Here is an 18389-nt window from a genome sequence, read left to right as displayed (position 1 = left end):
GTGCATTGCCGTATTTATTATTTTAAGAATCAAGAATAACTAATGAGTTCAGTAAAAATGTTTATTCTCTCTGAAGCTAAGCCCAGTGAAAACATGACACACAGTACGGGTTTCCTCTCAAAGCATGTCTGCCATATTTTCCCCCTGACCACTCTGTGGGAGCTCTCTAAACTAGCCAGATCATCAGATGAAAAAGAGACAAACTCCAGTCATTAAACTCCTATACCAGAAAACAGAAACTCTTAATGAATAGGCACAGAGCCACAGTATACACAGTACCATTTTATCTGTTGGTGCGCATGTGTGTTTCTGGTTGCGTCAAGTTTCTCATTTTATGAGAGCTTGCACATTAATGTTGGATAGCGGTCTCATGCAAGACCCTGAAAACATCAGCCGCCATCTTACAGCACTTTCTGTACATGAAAGGAAAGAAGCAAATGTTATGTCCAAAATTAAAACCGTTTATTGTACAGTCACCTTGTTTCACTTGTAGTAATTAAACACTGCATGTGCCCTAGTGATTGACTTTAACTTAAGCCAGCGTTGTTAACTGTTTCCCATTGTACTACTGCAGCGAAGTTTGAAGCTGGTCAACATGCTCCTCCCAATTCTTCCCTGTCAGTTTGCTTCCTTCCTTTCATTCTCTTGTATTCAGTGTTTTTCTCCTCTACTTGCTGATTCATACTTTTTCTCCTCACATTCCTGTCACACTCCTTTTTCCCCCCATAACCCTCTCCACATCATGTTGTCCTCGTCTGCAAGAGCTTTTGTTTCTCTCTCCCTCCACTCCTGTCCTTTTCCATTATGTGATTTTGTCTCTCAGCCGTGCGGCGGTGATACTTTTGACCTTACACCGTTAGGCTTATCAGCCTGGTATGCTGTTCATTCGCACACGTGCTGTGGTGCAAAAATGCCAGCTGAACAGCAGTTACAGCTGTGTATGTTGTGCTTGTGCTTCTGTGATAATTACCGTGGCTGTCAGTTGGGTGGAACAGGAGGTGTATGATTAATGTTTTCACACACTCAGCTGGGATGTCCAAGTACCTGCATGGAGGCTGTCTCCTCACATAGTTCAACTGTCTACATTACATTATCTTGTACTTAAAGCGGGACGTGTTTAAGGGCGGTTCAAACAGTAGTGTGGTGTTTTGTTGGTCAGGCAGACTACAAGTGAAATGGGCAGCCCAGTTCAAGACCTTGTGCTCCAACCCTGTCCTTGTTGAGGAGGAGGGGGGGCGGGCAAGATTAACGGGGGATCAATACGTATCACGTGACACATTATAAACCTGCGCATTTCAAAAAAACAAATCCCCAAGAACATTGAAACGAGCAGAGTGTAGATCAGTGTCGTCACCATTAGTCTAATTAGTGCCTCTGATTTGTGCCCTACAGCAGGTCTGCGATCTGGATATCCACATTACAGGCCATTATGGCTTAATTGTGGTTGTAACAAAGCGATCAAGTTCCATCACCTATATTCTAAGCAGCTGCCTCAAAGATAAGAGTTCATTTTCTATCTGCCGCAGCCTGAAATCCCCCCCGGATGCCATTGTATTGACTTATTCGTTCATCTCAGGCAGATGTTAGTAAAACCAGCCATTCCTGTTCGTGACTTGTCAGGCCTGACACCAAGCCTGAATTTCAGTTGTGTTTAAGGTAAAGGTTCAGGTTTATGCAATGTAAACATTTTCTTCGACGCAGCCTTAGGGTACTGTCCACCGAGTAGGAACAAATAATTGAAACTAGGACTCTGAGCCCATTTTAAAATCCCCCTTCGCCTCTGGCAGTGACCAACTGTGTCTGTTCTGGTCACCCTCCCTCAGTGAGAGGCCGGAAACGTTTCCTCTCTCTCCCCTGCAGCTTTTTTTTTTTTTTCTTTTTTCCAAACCTCCTCAGCCAGCAAGAGGAATGTTTTAAATTCCTGAGTTACCTATTTTGCCTAGTGTGCTCATGCAAGAAACAACAGGGAGACAGTCGGAGAAAAGGCGAAAAACACAGTCATGGAAAACGGAGATTGAGAGAAATAACTATTATGACAGAGCTCTGTAACGGCTTTGTGTTTCAGCGTCCTACAGCGTGCCGTATATGCAAACGCTCACCACGGTGTCTGTATGTTATTATTAAGGATGTGTTCTGTTTTTCTTTTGTGGTAGAGGTCTGTTTTGTCTTCTCAGCGCTGGCAACATATCCTGTCTCAGTCAGCAACTGAGAGGAGTGGCCAGAAGGCAAAACTGCAGGGGGAGAAGACAGTGAGAGAGAAAAGTGGGTGCAGGAGAGGAGAAGGAGGAGGAGGAGGAGGGGGGATAGAGTATAGAGACAGTCTGCTACACTGAGATAGGCCACAGATATACAACACACTCAGTGTGATAGGACACAAATAAATTATGAGCTGCTACTTGGAGTTATAACCGCTCCACTCTTGTAGCGTCACATCTATTATTATTACCCCGTTAATTCAAATAAACCCTCATGCGGGTGTTTTGTGCACTTGTGAAAACACGGATACACACTCAGTACGTACGGTAAGGATGTTTGAATGCCGAGAAAGGGAGTGACAGAGAGGGATCGGACTTGGCAGACTGAGGTTTAACCGCGAAGTGAAGGAATTCCAGTTTCGGTCCATGTGGGGTTATGACGGTAACTGGGCAGCAGTAAGTCACAGGCTGGGAAAGTCCGCAATTATTTAACCTATGTGATTCAGCACTGATCCCGGTTCCATCATCATTGTTAAATGAAGTGCAGACTCCTCCAGTAAGCCAGCGAGTGTAGCGCTCTTATCTCTTGACATTTTGGTTTTTTTGGTCACTCGACGAGTGAAGTAATGACTGTGTCCTTTTCCTGCGGTTAATTATAGAAAAGCATCCTCGACAGATCACCATGAATGATGCTGGATCTTTGAGGCCAATATCAGTACATTTAAAAACAATATAGTGAGATATGTATATATTTTATTTTGTGAATAATACACTTAGAGGTAAAGATATTTAACGGTTAATGTGATTTCAGTATAAAAAGCCACATAATAATAGTTATTTTCGATTTTACAACAGTAAATTTAAGCAGCATACACAGGAATGGCCAAATACACCGATCTGGCATAACATTAAGACCACCTTCCTAACATTGCGTAGATCTCCCTTGTGCCTCCAAAACAGTTGTGACTCATCAGAGAATGGACATGGGCCTTCTGAGGGTGTCCTGTAGTGTCTGGCAACAGGATGTTGTTAGTGGGGGGCCTTTGGGTCCTATGGATTGAGGGGAGGAGCCTTTGTGGATCATCCCACAGATACTTTATCAGTTTGGGATCTAGAAGATTTGGAGGCCAGGTCAACACCTTGTGCTGTTCTTCATGTTTTCTGAGTTGATGGCTGCATCCTGCTGGCGTTGGCTGCTGCCATCAAGGACTGTCATTGCTATGGGGTGAGGGTGTCCGGTCTGGTGTGGTACATGTCTAAGTAACATCCACACGAATGCCGGGTCCAAAAGTTTCCCAGCGGAACAATGTATTGTCACAAGATGATCAGTGTTATTTACTGCTCCTGTCAGTGGTTTTAATGTTATTCCTGATGGGTATATCTATAATATTTGCATATCAGTCAGTAATACTGGCCTTCAGATGTATCGCTCAGGCTCCCACAGGTTGGAGTTTAACAAAGAACGTGGTACTGCAGATGAAGAAGAGTAAAGCCACTAAATGTTCAAACAACGGGCAGTGCAGAAAAGGTGCGGGTGAGGTGTTGTTGATCTGGCCGGCCTTAATGAATGTTCCTCTGCGCGTTTCCTTGAGTACCACTGTGAGCGAGTGTGTGCAAACGTGCTATCGAAAATGTTGTGGAGTGCAGTGAGGCCAGTATCTGGAGCAGAGGGCACGCCGGGTTTCTTCTCTATAATGAGCACTCCTCTGCTCCTTTCCTGTGTCTGTCTGTCGGGCCTGAACTACACCCACAGTCTACGTGTCCAGCCAACCATGCACCCCTGCCTCGCCACCCAGCCAGCCAGGGCAGGACCTCCGGGGTTGGGGGGGCCGCTGACAGACTTACTAGAGATCCAGGCCTCAGGGGCCTTCAAAACATTCCCTCTGAACGCCATTAAAGCGCAATACAATTACCGCTTATCCCTCAGCCACACGGAGAGGCAGGCTGAGAGTGTTGCACGAGTGTATTTGAGGTCTCTTAACAGGAGAATAACACGAGCTTGAAAGTAATTAAACAATGAATAAGAGAGTGTGATTATGCGAGAGCTGCAGTGCAGTAAAGAGAGGGCAAGAGAAACACGGAACAGGAAGACAGGAACACAAAGAAAGAAAGAAGATGAAAACAGCGCGATGAAGGTGCTGATGTATATCTCACCGATGCACAGAACAGGGCTCGAGACAGGAATGTATGATTACTTATCAGATCAACGTTGAAAAGAATGTGCGGGATGGGTGTGTGCATGTGCGTGTTTGTGTTTTTGCTCAAGTAGCTGGTAACATGAAAACGGTCTCTTTTAAGTAAGGTCTTCTACAGTTAAATTATTTCCAGAGCAATGCTTCAGGGTTCAGTCTTGAAAAACGTGTGTCCCCTTTGTGTGCAGTGTCACTGTCAATCAGTCTGAAATAACGTTGATGTTTCCTCTCTGGTCGCTCCCACCAATCTGGATGTTCTTCCATTTTTTTTTCTTCTCCCCCTCAGAAACCGCGAGCCAAGCCCCGCTATTCCATCTCGAAACCCATTGAAAGCAACTACTTCGGCATGCCGCTGGTCAGCGTGGTCACTCCTGAGAGGCCGATCCCAGTCTTCATTGAGAAGTGCATCCGTTTCATTGAAACAACAGGTAAGGATCTGTGGCGTCTTGGCGAGGAGTGCACGTGCTTAATTGGCAGACTGTTGTTTTCAGTCATTTAGGTAAAATGATATCTAAGAGCCCAGTCTGTCTCTGCGTGTGCTTTACCTGCCGCCTTTTCATTTCTTCTTATCTTATTCCTCTGTTCTGGTGGGATCGTTGCCTACTGTCAATAGACCGCATGTCTCTGTTTCTTTAAGGCTTGCTGAATAGCTGAACTGTAGACTTTAGAGGTGGTCACCTAAGTGGACATAAACCAAGGATGTGCTATTTGATAAATGCAAGAAATCAATTTACATATAACATATATATCATTAATTGTTAACTGTGAGAGATTCATTGAAGCTACATTCAAACCACTCCTCCTCCTCCTCTTCCTCTTCCTCTTCCACGTTCTCTCTGGGAGCACAGATGTGGTTAGATAGCCTCCTCTAACCTTGCTACCCTGTTGCCCAGATGCCAAACCCCCTGCCAGACTGTTCTGGTGCCCTGCCGCCCTGGGACTGCCAGCTTGCCTCTCACTCTGTCACCAGCTGTTAGACTGAGCCCGAGGCGACTTAGCGCAGGGTCGGCGCTTGCGTTAAGACATTTGCACGCGTCTCCGTGTTCTCGGCTGGGTCATAACTAGGATTTTAGACAGTGAAATCATGAGCCGTGAGCGAATTTCCATAAAAAAACAAAAACAAAGACACCAGTGAAACCAACTGAATGTTTGTCCTCGTGCTAAAGTAATAATGTTTATGAAACTTTATGATACTGTACATCTAAGGAATGTCTAATAAAGATAGTGCACGCTGCTTCCTCAACGTGAGTCGCATTCGGGCAGGGGAGCTTGTCAAAACATCGCTGCTGCTTACCGACAAGCCAGTGCATTCCTCTGTAATCTCTGTCCTGATTAAAGACTCTGTATTTGTGGATTAACCGTGGCCTTATAAAACATCCACCTCCTTCCTCAGCGTAGGAGCGCACGGGCAAAGCTCTAGATAACAAGGCATCACGTTAGATTTCACCTCACCCTGTTCAGACGTTAACTGGAGCAGTCACAGCAGTTACTTCGGGATAATGGAGGAAAAACAGGTCGAATGTGCGTTTACATACACACCCGACTCCTCTGGAGGTATTTTCCACCTCTTATCCTCACTCGCTGCTTTTAGTATATTTCCTAATCCTCTGTTTCCTCTCCCCTCCTCTCTTGCCGTGCCCTTGTTTCACTGCTTCGTCTTCCTCCTGATCCACTCTTCGCTCTCTAGTTCTTCATCCCTCCTGTCCTACTGTCACCTCTCTCAATTCGCTGTATATGTTTCTCCGCTGTTCCCCTTATCTCTTCATTCCCCCTTTCACAGCCTCCCGTGCGTTTTTCAGCCCCGGTGGGTTGCCAGGTAGTGTTTCGCCCCGTAGCTCCCCGAGTTCGATCAATATCGCGAAGTAGGAAATTGGAAGAATGTTTGGTCTCAGCTGTTTTCCATGTGCTCGCTCCAGTGTTATTTGTATGCACGGGTAAGGAGCGCCGTCTCACATTTACCGATATAGCATCTGAACACATGTCGTACAGAAATGCACACCCACAAACAGAATATCTGGGACTGGAAGGGGGGAAATGAGGCACAATGTACTATTTAGTTTTGATTGTGGCCGCTGTAAGTCAGACTTTACTTATCCCCTATCTGTGTCTATGATCTCTGGGTATAATGGCACACGGAGGAAATTACTTTACAGCGCTGACACCATGTTTGTCACTGCAGTGTGAGCTGATAATGACTGACGTTTTCAAGCTGACCTTGGTCTCGCCGCTTTGACCTACATCCTTCCCCTTTCCCGCTTACCTCAAACAAAAATACTCGTAGCTAACTTAAACCCAAACCCCATCTTCCTGCCTTTATTCTCAGTTGTGTAAATGTCACGGATAATCCTCCAGTCACGTGCATTTTAAATGTTTACTTGTATTTTTTTATGTTCAGAGCTTTTGTTGGCGTATTTTTGTTAGTACTCAAGACGTAGTGAATACAATGTCTTACTTATCTGTTTTTATACACTCTATTATAAAGTCTCCTCTCTTTGTTGCGTCCCTTATCCGTGCTTCATAACTCGCTCCCTTTGTCCTTGAGAATAATAGGAATGGAGGTGGTATTTTTCTGTTATTTTCATGCATTTTGAGCTCGTAGAAAAGCAGCCGTATAAAATCAATCCATAGTGACGGCTGTTATCTCTTCCCGGCTCCGACTTTCTCTCAGCGCGGTGAGTTCTGCTCATGGGTACCGAGGTGACGAATGCGTGTTAGCGTGTGCAGGCATATCTGCTGGCCGTGGGAGCCTCCATAGCGACGAAAAGGGCAGCACCCAGCGACTGCCTGTCTCCATGGTGAACTATGAAATCAGCCTCTGGGCTGCTGAATCCAGAGCGGGGCTGAGATCTGGGCTGATGTGGGATCAGCTGGAGTGGTGTCAGACAGTAACGCGCTGCAGAAACGCCGCGGCTAACTGCAGGAGTCGTTTGTCGCACTGTCTGAGCTTGTGTGATTGCAGGTCCACAGGCACTTAAGTGCAGTTGGAGGCTGAGATGTCACCAAAGATGGGTGTATTATTAGGTTCTTATACTATTTCTATGTGTATGTAGTGCATAAGGATATAGGCCCAACAAGGTAACATGAGTAATGATTTGTTTGTCCTAATATGCCGTTATCATAGAGGCTTAAAGAACAGATGCAGACATTTGCTTGCTACAGGAAGTGTTTTTTTACCAACAATGATCTCAAGAAGTGCTCAGTTTGACAACAGAACAACAGGATACTGTTCAGTTTTAGAGAGCTCCCCTTTCTAAGCTTTTTCTATGAATTATTTTATTCACCTTCTCAGAACTGACTTTTCTGCCCCCTACCCCCTGCTTTTCTTTTTGTTCCCGTTTCTTTTATTTTCTTGTAACCTCCATCTTTGATGTGTTTTGCAGTTCCCCCTCTATATATCCCTCCTTATCTTAATCCCTTTATTTTTTCTCATTCTCTCTTTCATCAGTGTGACTCCCACTCCTGCGCGTCCTCACACTACCCCCCACCCCCCCACTATCGTTCTCATCCTCGGGTGCTCGTCCTATTTTGCCCCCTATCTCTCACTCCCTCACCCCACCTCTGCAACGCTCCTCGCTCTCCCTATCTCCCTGTTTTCCTAGTGTCTGGCTAGAAAAGCTTTTGTGGATAATTGATTGGTAGAAGGAGGAGATCGATGTTGTATGCCTTGACTGAGAGCTCTCTCATTTCCTCCCGGCCTCTCCCTATCTCGTCCTCTTTTTCTGCCACTCCCTATCTCCCTCACTCCCTGTGGATTGCTCTTTGTCTCCCTGAATCACCAGCAAAGTGTGAACGAATGGAGAATTTCAAGGTTGGAAGGTGGAACGTTATCGTTTTGTAAATTGAAAAAGGAAATATTAATGAACCAAAATGAAGTGCGCTGTAGTTTACAGCAGTTATGTGTCCGACTTGTTTCCTAGTGTTTGTGATGGATGAGTACATGAAATACAGAACCTACAGTCAATTTTAATGGTGCAAAATTGAGTAAAAACTCTTGTCTTAATCTGCGAGGTAGTTCTTTTTTAATTTGGAAAGCAGTGGAGCTCAAAAACAAAGTGTTTTCTACTGCTGAACCATTTTGAAAAGGCATTTTTCCCTCATTCTGACAAAATGAGCATTCATTAGCATAGCTAGTTAGTGTCTGTCAGCTCAACCAACAGATCGCTGCAAGACTTAAAAAGTTATGAAGTATTCAGTACAGTTATTTAAAACTTCCAAACTGCCAATTAGATTAAGATAGACGGTTACTGCTCTAAACAGATAATGAAATCCAACTTGCCTCCTTAATAAGTATTTAATTGGAGTCCTCAGTCATATTGCAGCAGACTGCACCTGCTGTGAGCCATTAAAAATCTATTTGCAAAAGTACAAAATCGTACGGGAAGCAGACAGGTAGAAGTGTGTGTGAAAAATAGCGGGTTGTTGTATCCGTGCTCGTTTGTCTTGTTAAGTCATCTCGCATGCATCTTTGTCGCAGCCTTATTTATTGGTGTTTGACCACATCCTCAGTCTGCGTGCGTGCATTTTTCATCCGTGTGGACACACATTTAATTTGCCCCTCTAAACTCTTAAGTAAAACAAAATCTTTTACAAGAGCTGGAAGCTTTCTCCTTTTTTTCCCAGCACAAACAGACGCTATCTAATATATCCAGTGTCTGAGTTGAACATCCAAGTTACGCACCCGGCATCCGCACTTCCTCAAGTCCTTTTCTAATTTTGTGGCACTAAGGTAGCCTCACGTCGTCACAGTGCACCAGTGGGCTCTTAGCAGACCTGCAGGAGTGCTTTATGGGTTTAATAAATAGTGCTAATGGTGTGTTTAGATGGGGAAAGGCCATAAGCACATCCTGCAGTAGCCTTGCCCCTCTGAGTGCACCTACACAGACGTATATGAAAAGAACACTGACCTTGTAACATTTCGCTGTTTCTCTTGCCTCTTTTCGCCAGGGCTGAGCACAGAGGGCATCTACAGGGTCAGCGGGAACAAGGCGGAGATGGAGAGCATGCAGCGGCAGTTCGACCAAGGTTTGTAACTTTCCCTCTTACAGTACTCACATGTGTGTGAAGACAAGACCACAGAGATATGTGCGTGTCTGCTTCCATCTATACCGATCCCGAATCCCCGTAATTAACCAAGGGGCATTAATTCTAGTGAGGGAATTGGCCTTCACTTCCTTTTAGACTGCAGAGCTGCCTCCTCAATCGTCTACCTGCCCTCTGTGCGCCTCCTCACACGTGTACATGCTCTCTCAATGTGTGTCTCCATGCGTGTGCCTGTCTGCTGTGGGCAGTTAATTGCCTCCAGATTGGTTTGGTTAATGAAGCATGTAGCTGCAGAGATAGATAGCAGAGGAAGACGGGTGTGCGTACGCGCGCGGCGTCCACGCCTGGTTGGGGTGAAATCCAGCTCAGGTAATCGGAGTTGAAATCCTGCATTGAATCATTCGGAGTCTCCGGCCAGTGGGACAAGACAATTACAGGTGACACTACAGCGCAGGTGTCTCATAGCCGCACTGAAGATGGCACTTCATCAGGCCCCCTGAAGATTCAGATAACTCATTACAGGAGGAAGCAATGCACTTGGAAACTCGCAAAACAGTAGCCCTCCTCAGACTGATCAAGAAGAACTCTCAGCCCGTAGCTGTAGTACTTTTCTCTGGCCTCTCTTCTGTCTACACGCGCTACCTTTGTAAACTAAAAAGTTATCAGAAAATGGCTTTTTTTAATTAAGCCTCCCGCTCCCCCACACATGCTGTCTCTGCTAGAGTGGCGCTCTCTAGGCTTTCTCTTCGCTCAGATTAACTTTATAATTGTCGTTCATTCTCCATTTATTAAAAAAAAAAAGAATTACCAGAGACTGTATTTGTTATTTAGTTATAACCAATAGATTTTGAATGGGGAAGTCATGCACGCTTGTCTCCAAGTTGTGTGCACAACTGGAAACATCTACCAAAAAAAAAAGGGTATTATAGTATATGGATGCAAACCTCAAAGACTATCAGCCTAACTTCACTCTGTGGTATCTTTGTATGGTTTGATTTAGTACATGTCCTGGATTATTAGATTGTTTCTCATCACAAAAGGGTAACACTGTGAGTTTTGATTCTTTCAGCCTTTATAGTTTAATCAAAATTAGCTTCTAAACATTAGTATTATTGTTTGCACGGCTATTGTTTCAGATGTAGTTAGGTTTTAATACTGTTATCTTGGCCACCTCTCTTATATACTCCATGTCCATGTGTGCTGTGCAGTTTATTTAACATACAAGTGATCTGTGCTTGAAATCTCCTTTTTATATTTCTTTTTTTTTTCTAGATCACAGCCTGGACCTAGTGGAGAAAGACTTCACCATGAACACAGTAGCAGGAGCCATGAAGGCCTTCTTCTCCGAGCTGCCCGAGCCCCTGGTGCCCTACAGCATGCAGGGAGACCTGGTGGACGCCTTCAGTAAGTCCTGGGGTTTGGTTTGGCTCTGGTTTGAGGGGACGGGGAAGTAGAGGGCTGTGTGGGGGGCAGAGCTCTTCACTAAAAACCCGAGGTGTATGGGATTCTGCCTCAAATCCTTTTCCCTTCATTGTAACTTTTCTTTAACCTAACAAGCAAAACTCCTGCAATCCAAATCCATCCATGGGGAGAATTGGATTTGCCACTTGGTAAGGAGCTGAGGAAGGAAGGAGAAAGGGATGGAGGAGAGAATATTTAGCGCTTTGGGAAGGAGGACGCGGGGATGATTGCGCTTGGTGATGGAAGGATGCGGGGGCGCAAGGGTCTGGATGAAGTCATGAGAAAATGGTCATATGTTAGATAAACGAGGGCGCCCCTGCACTTCTCCACAGCCTCTCTTTTTCTTTTTGTGTCCTGTAATCTGTCAGAATGGAGATTTAAAGCGTAGCTTAGTCTTGCATCGTGCCAGAGAGATTTACCCCCCTCCCGGCCGTGAGGCTGCTGTCACTCATCGAGCTCTGCATCTGTGTGTGTGTGTGTGTGTGTGTTTTTAACGGCCCTGGCGAGACCTTTCAGCCGTGACAGAGACCTGATAAAGCTCCTGCAGTCTGTGCCACAATAGAGGAGAAGAAATGTGGGAAAAGGAATCTGAGGTAGAGTCGGATGCAAGGCAAGGAAGCCCTCGTTTTGTAGAAAACAGCAAATTGGTCTTGACATTTTCAGAATTAGAGCTTAATTGTTGTTACCAGACAGAGAGGTGGGGGGGGGAGGGACATTCAGTAAGAGCCGGTGAGTGGATTTGGTGGATATTGTCATGGTGACGTTACTCTGAATAAGCTCTAGGAAGTTACGTTTTGATTACTGATGATGGATGTGGGGCAGGTGGAACTCTGTAAAGTCACTCTTCCTCAAATCTGTTTTTGATCCACTCTGACCTGATTGTAGGAACCGAGACTCTCTGAGTGTAAATCATGTTTGGGATGTGGAGGAGAACATCTGCTGATCTCACTGCCGCCTCGCTTACATACACACAGGATGGACTGTGTTAGCCGGTGACGTCAGTTTTTGTGACTCACTCCTTGCAGCCATCAGGCTTAACACACCCTGTATGTGTATGTGAGTTGCTGTAATCTGTAGGACACTGTAAAGGGTGTATGCATGGCGTGTTCCTCCTCTAGAATGTGTGTGGTCTTTGTCTGGAGTCTTTTTGAATCATGTGTGTTTTCGTCTCTGAGATTTGTGAATTTTTGTACCGTTGTAGGGTGAAATCACTGTGTCCTGGCACAGATTTAGCTGAGAGCCGAAACCAATTGCTGTCGCTATGCTCTTCAAACTCATCTTTTCAGCTGAACTCTTTCCATCCCTCCTCATCTCCACTCTCGCTGCCCTGACATCTCGTCGCCGGATTCCTCTAATCTGCTCTTTCAGCCACTTTTTCCTCCCTCGTCTAACCTCCCTCTCTCTCTCTGCCGCCATTCAGAGATCAGCGATAGGGAGCAGCGCTTCCAGACGATGAAGGATGTTCTGCGTCGCTTCCCCAAGGAGAATTACGACGTCTTCAAATATGTCATCAGCCACTTGAACAAGTGAGTGAGTGACGCGGTCAGAAATGGCCCGTGGCAGCTGTGCCGGTCACCCGGTCAAGTGACCCAGGGGTGATATCACCGACAGAGATAGACCGGAGGTGCTCTGCTTGTGTCATGAGTCATGCTGTGTTATTTTTTATCCCTGCTTGTGACTTAGTTGTGCATTAATTTTTTCCATCTTTGCAAACTTGGAAGTCTAAATTCAAGCTATAGCAGGGAACAATGGTTTACAACCAGAGGGGTCAAGATAAATCTCAGTAGTCACAAGATGATAAAAGGAATGAAAAAGAAACAGCACGTCTTTGATGCAAAATAGTGTTTATTATTCAAAATGTTTTGCTGTATTTTATTTTTAAAAGAGACGCTTTCCATGCTTGTTAAAATTTGAGATTTAAAGAAGGATCATTCTTGACTGAACTGCACAAAATAAGTTTTTACAGAGGCCAAAGCTTTTCTTGAGAGGTGACTAGTTGATTAAACTTAAAGCATGAAAGCCGAACGAGATGGGAAGCTATGATGGGATTACTTTTATAGTACATTTCACAGTGTAGTTTTGAGGATGGAAGTATAAATTAGGAATGTTCAGACTGCAGGGGTAAAAACAACGCTTCATATTTTGGTGATCAGTTATTTCATCACTTCAAACCATCAGGGTGTTGGACTGCCATAGTTTGCCGCATATATTTATGATTAAAGGCCATTAAACCTACTGACTACTTGTTTTTGGTCACCAGCTGATCATCTGATGAATAATTTTTCTGAAGATTTCTCAGGAGAATTAATTTTACTTACTGGTTTCTTTGTTTCTCAGGGTGAGTCAGAACAGCAAGTCCAACCTGATGACCAGTGAGAACCTGTCCATCTGTTTCTGGCCCACGCTCATGAGACCAGACTTCCAGACCATGGACGCCCTGACTGCCACCCGCACCTACCAGACAATCATCGAGAGCTTCATCCACCAGTGCGCGTACTTCTTCTACAATCAGCCGCTGACCGACGGCCTGCCTGGCTCTCCCACCTCCACGCTCTCTGGCGGAGGAACCTCGGCCTACTCCTGCATGGCCGGAGGCTACTCCTCCTCACCGACTCCGTCCCCAGCTCCCTACGTCCTCCCCGCCACCCCTCCTGTCATCCCCCACTACGGCCCTCCTATCCACCACCACCACCATCACCAACACCACCACCACCAGTCCCCACCCCATTCCCCACCTCCTACTCCCCAGTCCCCGATGCCAGCCCTGCTGCCGCCCTCCCTGCACCCCCATCTCCCCCCAACGGAACAACACACGCTGTGAATCAGGGATCAAGGGAAAGAGAGAGAGGAAAAAAAAGCAGACAGATAACAGAGTGATTCAAGAGTTAAGAATAAGAGATTTTGAAGTTTTGGGAAGGAACTGGAGAAGATAAATTGAAACAGGAAGTTGGGAGAAATTGAGTGAGATGCAGTATGTACAGGGAGAAACCTACATGTTTGGGAGAAGAAGGAGGACGAGGCCTCTTTGAGCCTCGGTCGCTTTTAGAAAAAAATGGACGCACACACAAGTCAGGAAAGAGGAACACTGAGGAGGATCCTCTGGACTGGCAGTATGATCTTTCTCCCTCCCTGCCACTTTATCCCTTTGTCTCTCAGTCTCCCTTCATCTAGAACTGTCCTCCTTGCCTTATAGCGAATCTACACACAGAAACACACTAATGAAGACTGAGATGTTGCCAGTAATTGTTAAAGGGACTCAGGGAGGGATTAAACTGCAAGGGGGAATGTGAACTCCGTTATGTTGGGATTGCTTCAGCAAACACGCAATCACACACTCACACACACTTGACACAACCACCCAGTCGTCCGGTGTGCCTCCAACAGCCATTCTCCTCAATCTCTTTGCTTCTCACTGTGCTGGGGAATTCGGTGGCCGGCACGTTTTTTTTTTTTTGTTTTGTTTTGTTGTTGTTTTTCTCTGTGCAGAGCAACACACACCTGCTGTATCTACCTGGAGGCTGTAGCTGGGACAAGAGTTGAGCAGAAAGTCCTGAACACATGTTTGTTTATTTCACCACTGTACAGAGAACTTGAGCAAGAAACACGTGTTACTACTCACCCGACAGGATGTTCTGTCCGACTCACAAATTCCTATCTGTCAACACACACACACACACAAACACAGACAAAATCGGTTTTAGTCCGGGCACTATGCCAAGCACAGGAAAAAAAATAAAATACTCAACCGACTGGATCTGCTGGGCAGCAAATTGGAGCAAAGGATTATGGGTGCTGTGACACCCTTGGCATTCTGGGAAGGCTCCTCCCAGTCCTCCTGTCACTTTGAACTTCAGCCTCATGCTCTGTCCTTGTAAAAGAAAGAAAAAAAAAAACAAAACAGCTCCTTAAAATTGGTCTAAACCTTAATTCTGCATTTACATTTCCGCTGACTTGATGCTTTTTTATGACGTCGTTCATTTGAGAAAACCCGGGCCTATCAGTGAGCGTGTGGCTGGCTGTCTATCTGTCTGTGTGCACCTGTATCCATGCCTTTTAGTTGTACCTGACTTTCCCTGTATTAGACAGATAGTGGGAATAATTCCAGTGTTGGACCTTCACCTGTCATGTTGCTTCTTTCACGCCGTGGTGGTTTTACAAGTGAGCTGGTGCTGCCGTTTTCATAGTAAGGACCTTGTTCAAAAAAAAAAAAGCACTTTTCTGAGCACTTTGAAGGCACATTTTAAATTGGAGCTGCCATGACATGACAGCCACCGTTCACTTTATTGTCAGTCCACCCTACTCCTCTTTCTCTTTCTCTCTCTCTCTCTCTCTCTCTCTCTGGGAGCACACCACTGACATCTAGAGGAAGAAATGGGTACTGCAGCCGTAACCTCACTACTGCATGGGCGTAGCACCCTTATTATCCCACTGTGTGTTTCTCTTCTCTCATCGGTGCAATTGTCAGGATTAATCTTCACTGTACATTAGTTGGAATTAACTTAAGTGTAATATTATAAATGAAATGGCTACAGCAGTTTTAAATCTGGTACAACATCAAGTGAGATTATGCGAATCCACACTAAGGAGCCACAAAGCATGTGGCCACATTGCAGTTGATTAGACATGCAGTGAATGGAATTGCCTCTCTGTCTTTTGTTGTTAGTTTCCACTTCCCTGTGGACAGCAGCTCAGTACTCAGATCTTTGTAAAGGAGTTCATTCCAGTTCCTAGACATTATGATATAGTGGAAGGAAATAACGACGTAGAGGCACAATGTAGCATTACAAGGCAGAAATAAGAGACAGGTGGGAGGCTTTTTATCCTTGGAAATAATTGGTAACCACTGCTCCAGGCCACAGCATGCTGTCCTCTTAGGACACAGTGCCCTATCTCATTGGGAAGGAGACTCAAACCTGATCTTGGTGGACTCGAAATGTAATTTGCTAAAGTGTAACCACTACGCCAGACTGCCCCCGCTGTCACTGTTATGCCACCACATCCCCTAGTCATTCCCTGTCCAAGAGAGACAGTTGGGTCTGGGAGAGACAGCAGACAGAACAGACAGTCCATTCATCCATCTGCATGACTGGAATGGAGCATCACAAAATTCCTCGGCCCAGCTTGCTGTTACCGTAGAAACCAGCAAGATGGGGCTCGAGGAGCGTTGCTGAGCCCCGATCGAAGCCGGTTTTGTGTGTGTTCACACACACACACACACACACACACACACGTGTCTCTGTGTTTTGTGAGCTCGAGTGAGAGTGTGCACATGTGAACTTATGCGTGTCAATGTTAAGCAGATGCTCACCAAGGTCACTCAGTTTGATGTTGAATTGCAGCTCTGCACGTCTCTCTCTGCCCCCAAAAAATATAATTCAACCAATCACTGAACTCTTGGAGGAGCTTTTATCAGTCCACGCTACCTATTTACCTTGTGTGTGGGTGTATGTGTGTGTGATAGAGGACTTTAGAGTGTGTGTTTGGGCGATTTTGAGCTAACACACTAGCAAGCTGTGCTTGGCAGACGGCCAGACACCAGCGTGATCCAAACAAACGTGAAGGAGAGGAATGCAGCTCTCCTTGCGGTCATTACCCCACTGTGTAACCCTGTTAGCTCGTCCAGATTACACACACTGATCCTCAGAGAAAGTGTGAGAGAGATGGGGGTGAGAGTGAGAGGGGGGGAGGGAAGACGGACAGCAAACGGGTGAATGGGATCATTATTTGGGAGACGGAGGGAGGAAGGAGGGGTGACCACTGGTACTTGTGTGTGAACGCCGGCCAGTGGCGTTCCCTGTGTATATCAATGTGTTAATACTGAACTGACTGTGAGGCAGCCAAAGACTGTGGAAAAAAGGGTCGAGGGAGAGATGGGAAGCAAAGTGTCAATTTAGAAGAACAGTTGAATAAAAAATGTGACTTTGGTTCAGCGATAATATGTGGCTGCATTGCTTTTCTTTAGTTTGTTTTTTTCCTTTTTTTGCAACAATGGTGACAGATGTCTGTTAAGTTAAATTGAGAAACAAGCAAAACTATATTCAAATGGTTGTTTATTGGTATGTTAGGGGGTCTAACACTTTGCCCTTTAGTCAGTGGTGATAGAAAAAAAAAGTTTCTTTTTATGTTTTATTTTAATAATTAAAAAAAAAATACAAAGCATTTTTTAACAATTTCTTTGTGAACGATTGAGAGGCAAGCCCAGTATAGTGCATGATTTCTTCCTGACCGAGGAAGAGGGCTCCACCACTCTCACTATTTAAGAGATGATGAAAAATATTAAGAAATAATAGGGGGTGGGGGCCAGGGATGAAAAAAAAATAAATAAATAAATAAATGAAGTACTGTAAACTGAAAAGATAACATCAAACAAAAAAAACTGTCATTATTTGCTAAGTATGGTAATTTGTCTCAATGGGAATGGTGTATACAGCAAGGCCTTATGTGATCTGTATCATAGTTAATAAATCAAATCTTGTAAATCTCCCGTTTCTTGTGTCTTTCTAGCATATTAATTGCTTACACACACACACACACACACACACAAATCCAGATCAAGGGAAAATTAATAAAGAAAAGTTGTCAAATTTGGAAGTTCATTCAGAATTAATCCCCAGTAAGAGCCGACTGCTGACTAATTACAACGTCAAGGAAGAATTTAAAATTGCTTGCTGTCCACTGCATAAAGAGTGGTGAAAAGGCAGCACATACGCAGCGGCATCAACAGCCACCATCATGACGTTGGGGGAGTCTAGTTATTACTCTCTCAGGTGGTCATTTTTCATTATGTGAGAGAGAATTAAAATAATATTTTTAACATTGTCACAAATATGGCCCAAATAGTACCTATTGGTTGTTTTTATTGGCCAATATTGGCTGATAGCCTATGTACGTACTGACAAATGTGTTATTGGTGTATACACTGCAGAAAAATGCTTGGTCAGTTTAGAAAGAGTCACATAGTTGATCCAGAAGGACCCTGAAGATGGTCTTATGGGGTCAAGTGATGTCTTAAAAGGTAAGTTGCTGAGACTTGTTTATGGAATACAATTTAAGTTAATCAACCTTGAGTGCATAATTTTTCTTTTAAACTAACATGAACATGTCCCTATCCCATGTCACTCAAGCTCATCACATCTGTTTGCTATGTTAGCAAGGTAGCTAGTCAGGTGCATCCAATTTTGCTCAGACTCTCGTTATAAATCTGTCTCCTGACACACCTATTTTGCCAGCTTTAGAATAAAGCATATGAAAAGATAAATACAACTATCTGGAGTAAACAGGCCTATTTCAAAGAAGCCATTTTGGCATTTCAAAGCAGTTTCAGCACAGGAAGTAAGCGACTGGTGAAAATGGTTCCATTTAGTTTGTCCCACTCATTTTTCACCCATAACTAGCCAGTTAGCTCAACACCAGGCCCTGGTCAACCTAAATGGAACAGGGCCATAATTAGTGTTAGCAGTTTACACGTGTGTTAACTAAGGTTTGGCCTGTCAAAAACAGC

At 44.8% G+C, this 18389-nt stretch overlaps 1 protein-coding gene across 1 annotated transcript in view; it reads left to right on the top strand.

Moving 5' to 3' along the window:
* arhgap35a (Rho GTPase activating protein 35a) overlaps nt 1–17806 on the top strand; it is a 60158-nt gene extending 42352 nt beyond the window's left edge. Inside the window, exons 3-7 of the mRNA XM_084558972.1 lie at nt 4674–4815; nt 9332–9409; nt 10700–10831; nt 12309–12414; nt 13226–17806. Of these exons, the coding sequence (XP_084415098.1) occupies nt 4674–4815; nt 9332–9409; nt 10700–10831; nt 12309–12414; nt 13226–13709 (942 nt within the window). The 3' untranslated portion in view covers nt 13710–17806. The remainder of the gene's footprint in view (nt 1–4673; nt 4816–9331; nt 9410–10699; nt 10832–12308; nt 12415–13225) is intronic.
* The last annotated feature ends 583 nt before the right edge of the window (nt 17807–18389 follow it).

The sequence above is a fragment of the Chelon labrosus genome (genome assembly GCF_963514085.1).
Source record: "Chelon labrosus genome assembly, chromosome: 13".
In the NCBI taxonomy this organism is placed as follows: Eukaryota; Metazoa; Chordata; class Actinopteri; order Mugiliformes; family Mugilidae; genus Chelon; species Chelon labrosus.
This window is presented reverse-complemented; position numbering and strand designations above follow the sequence as displayed.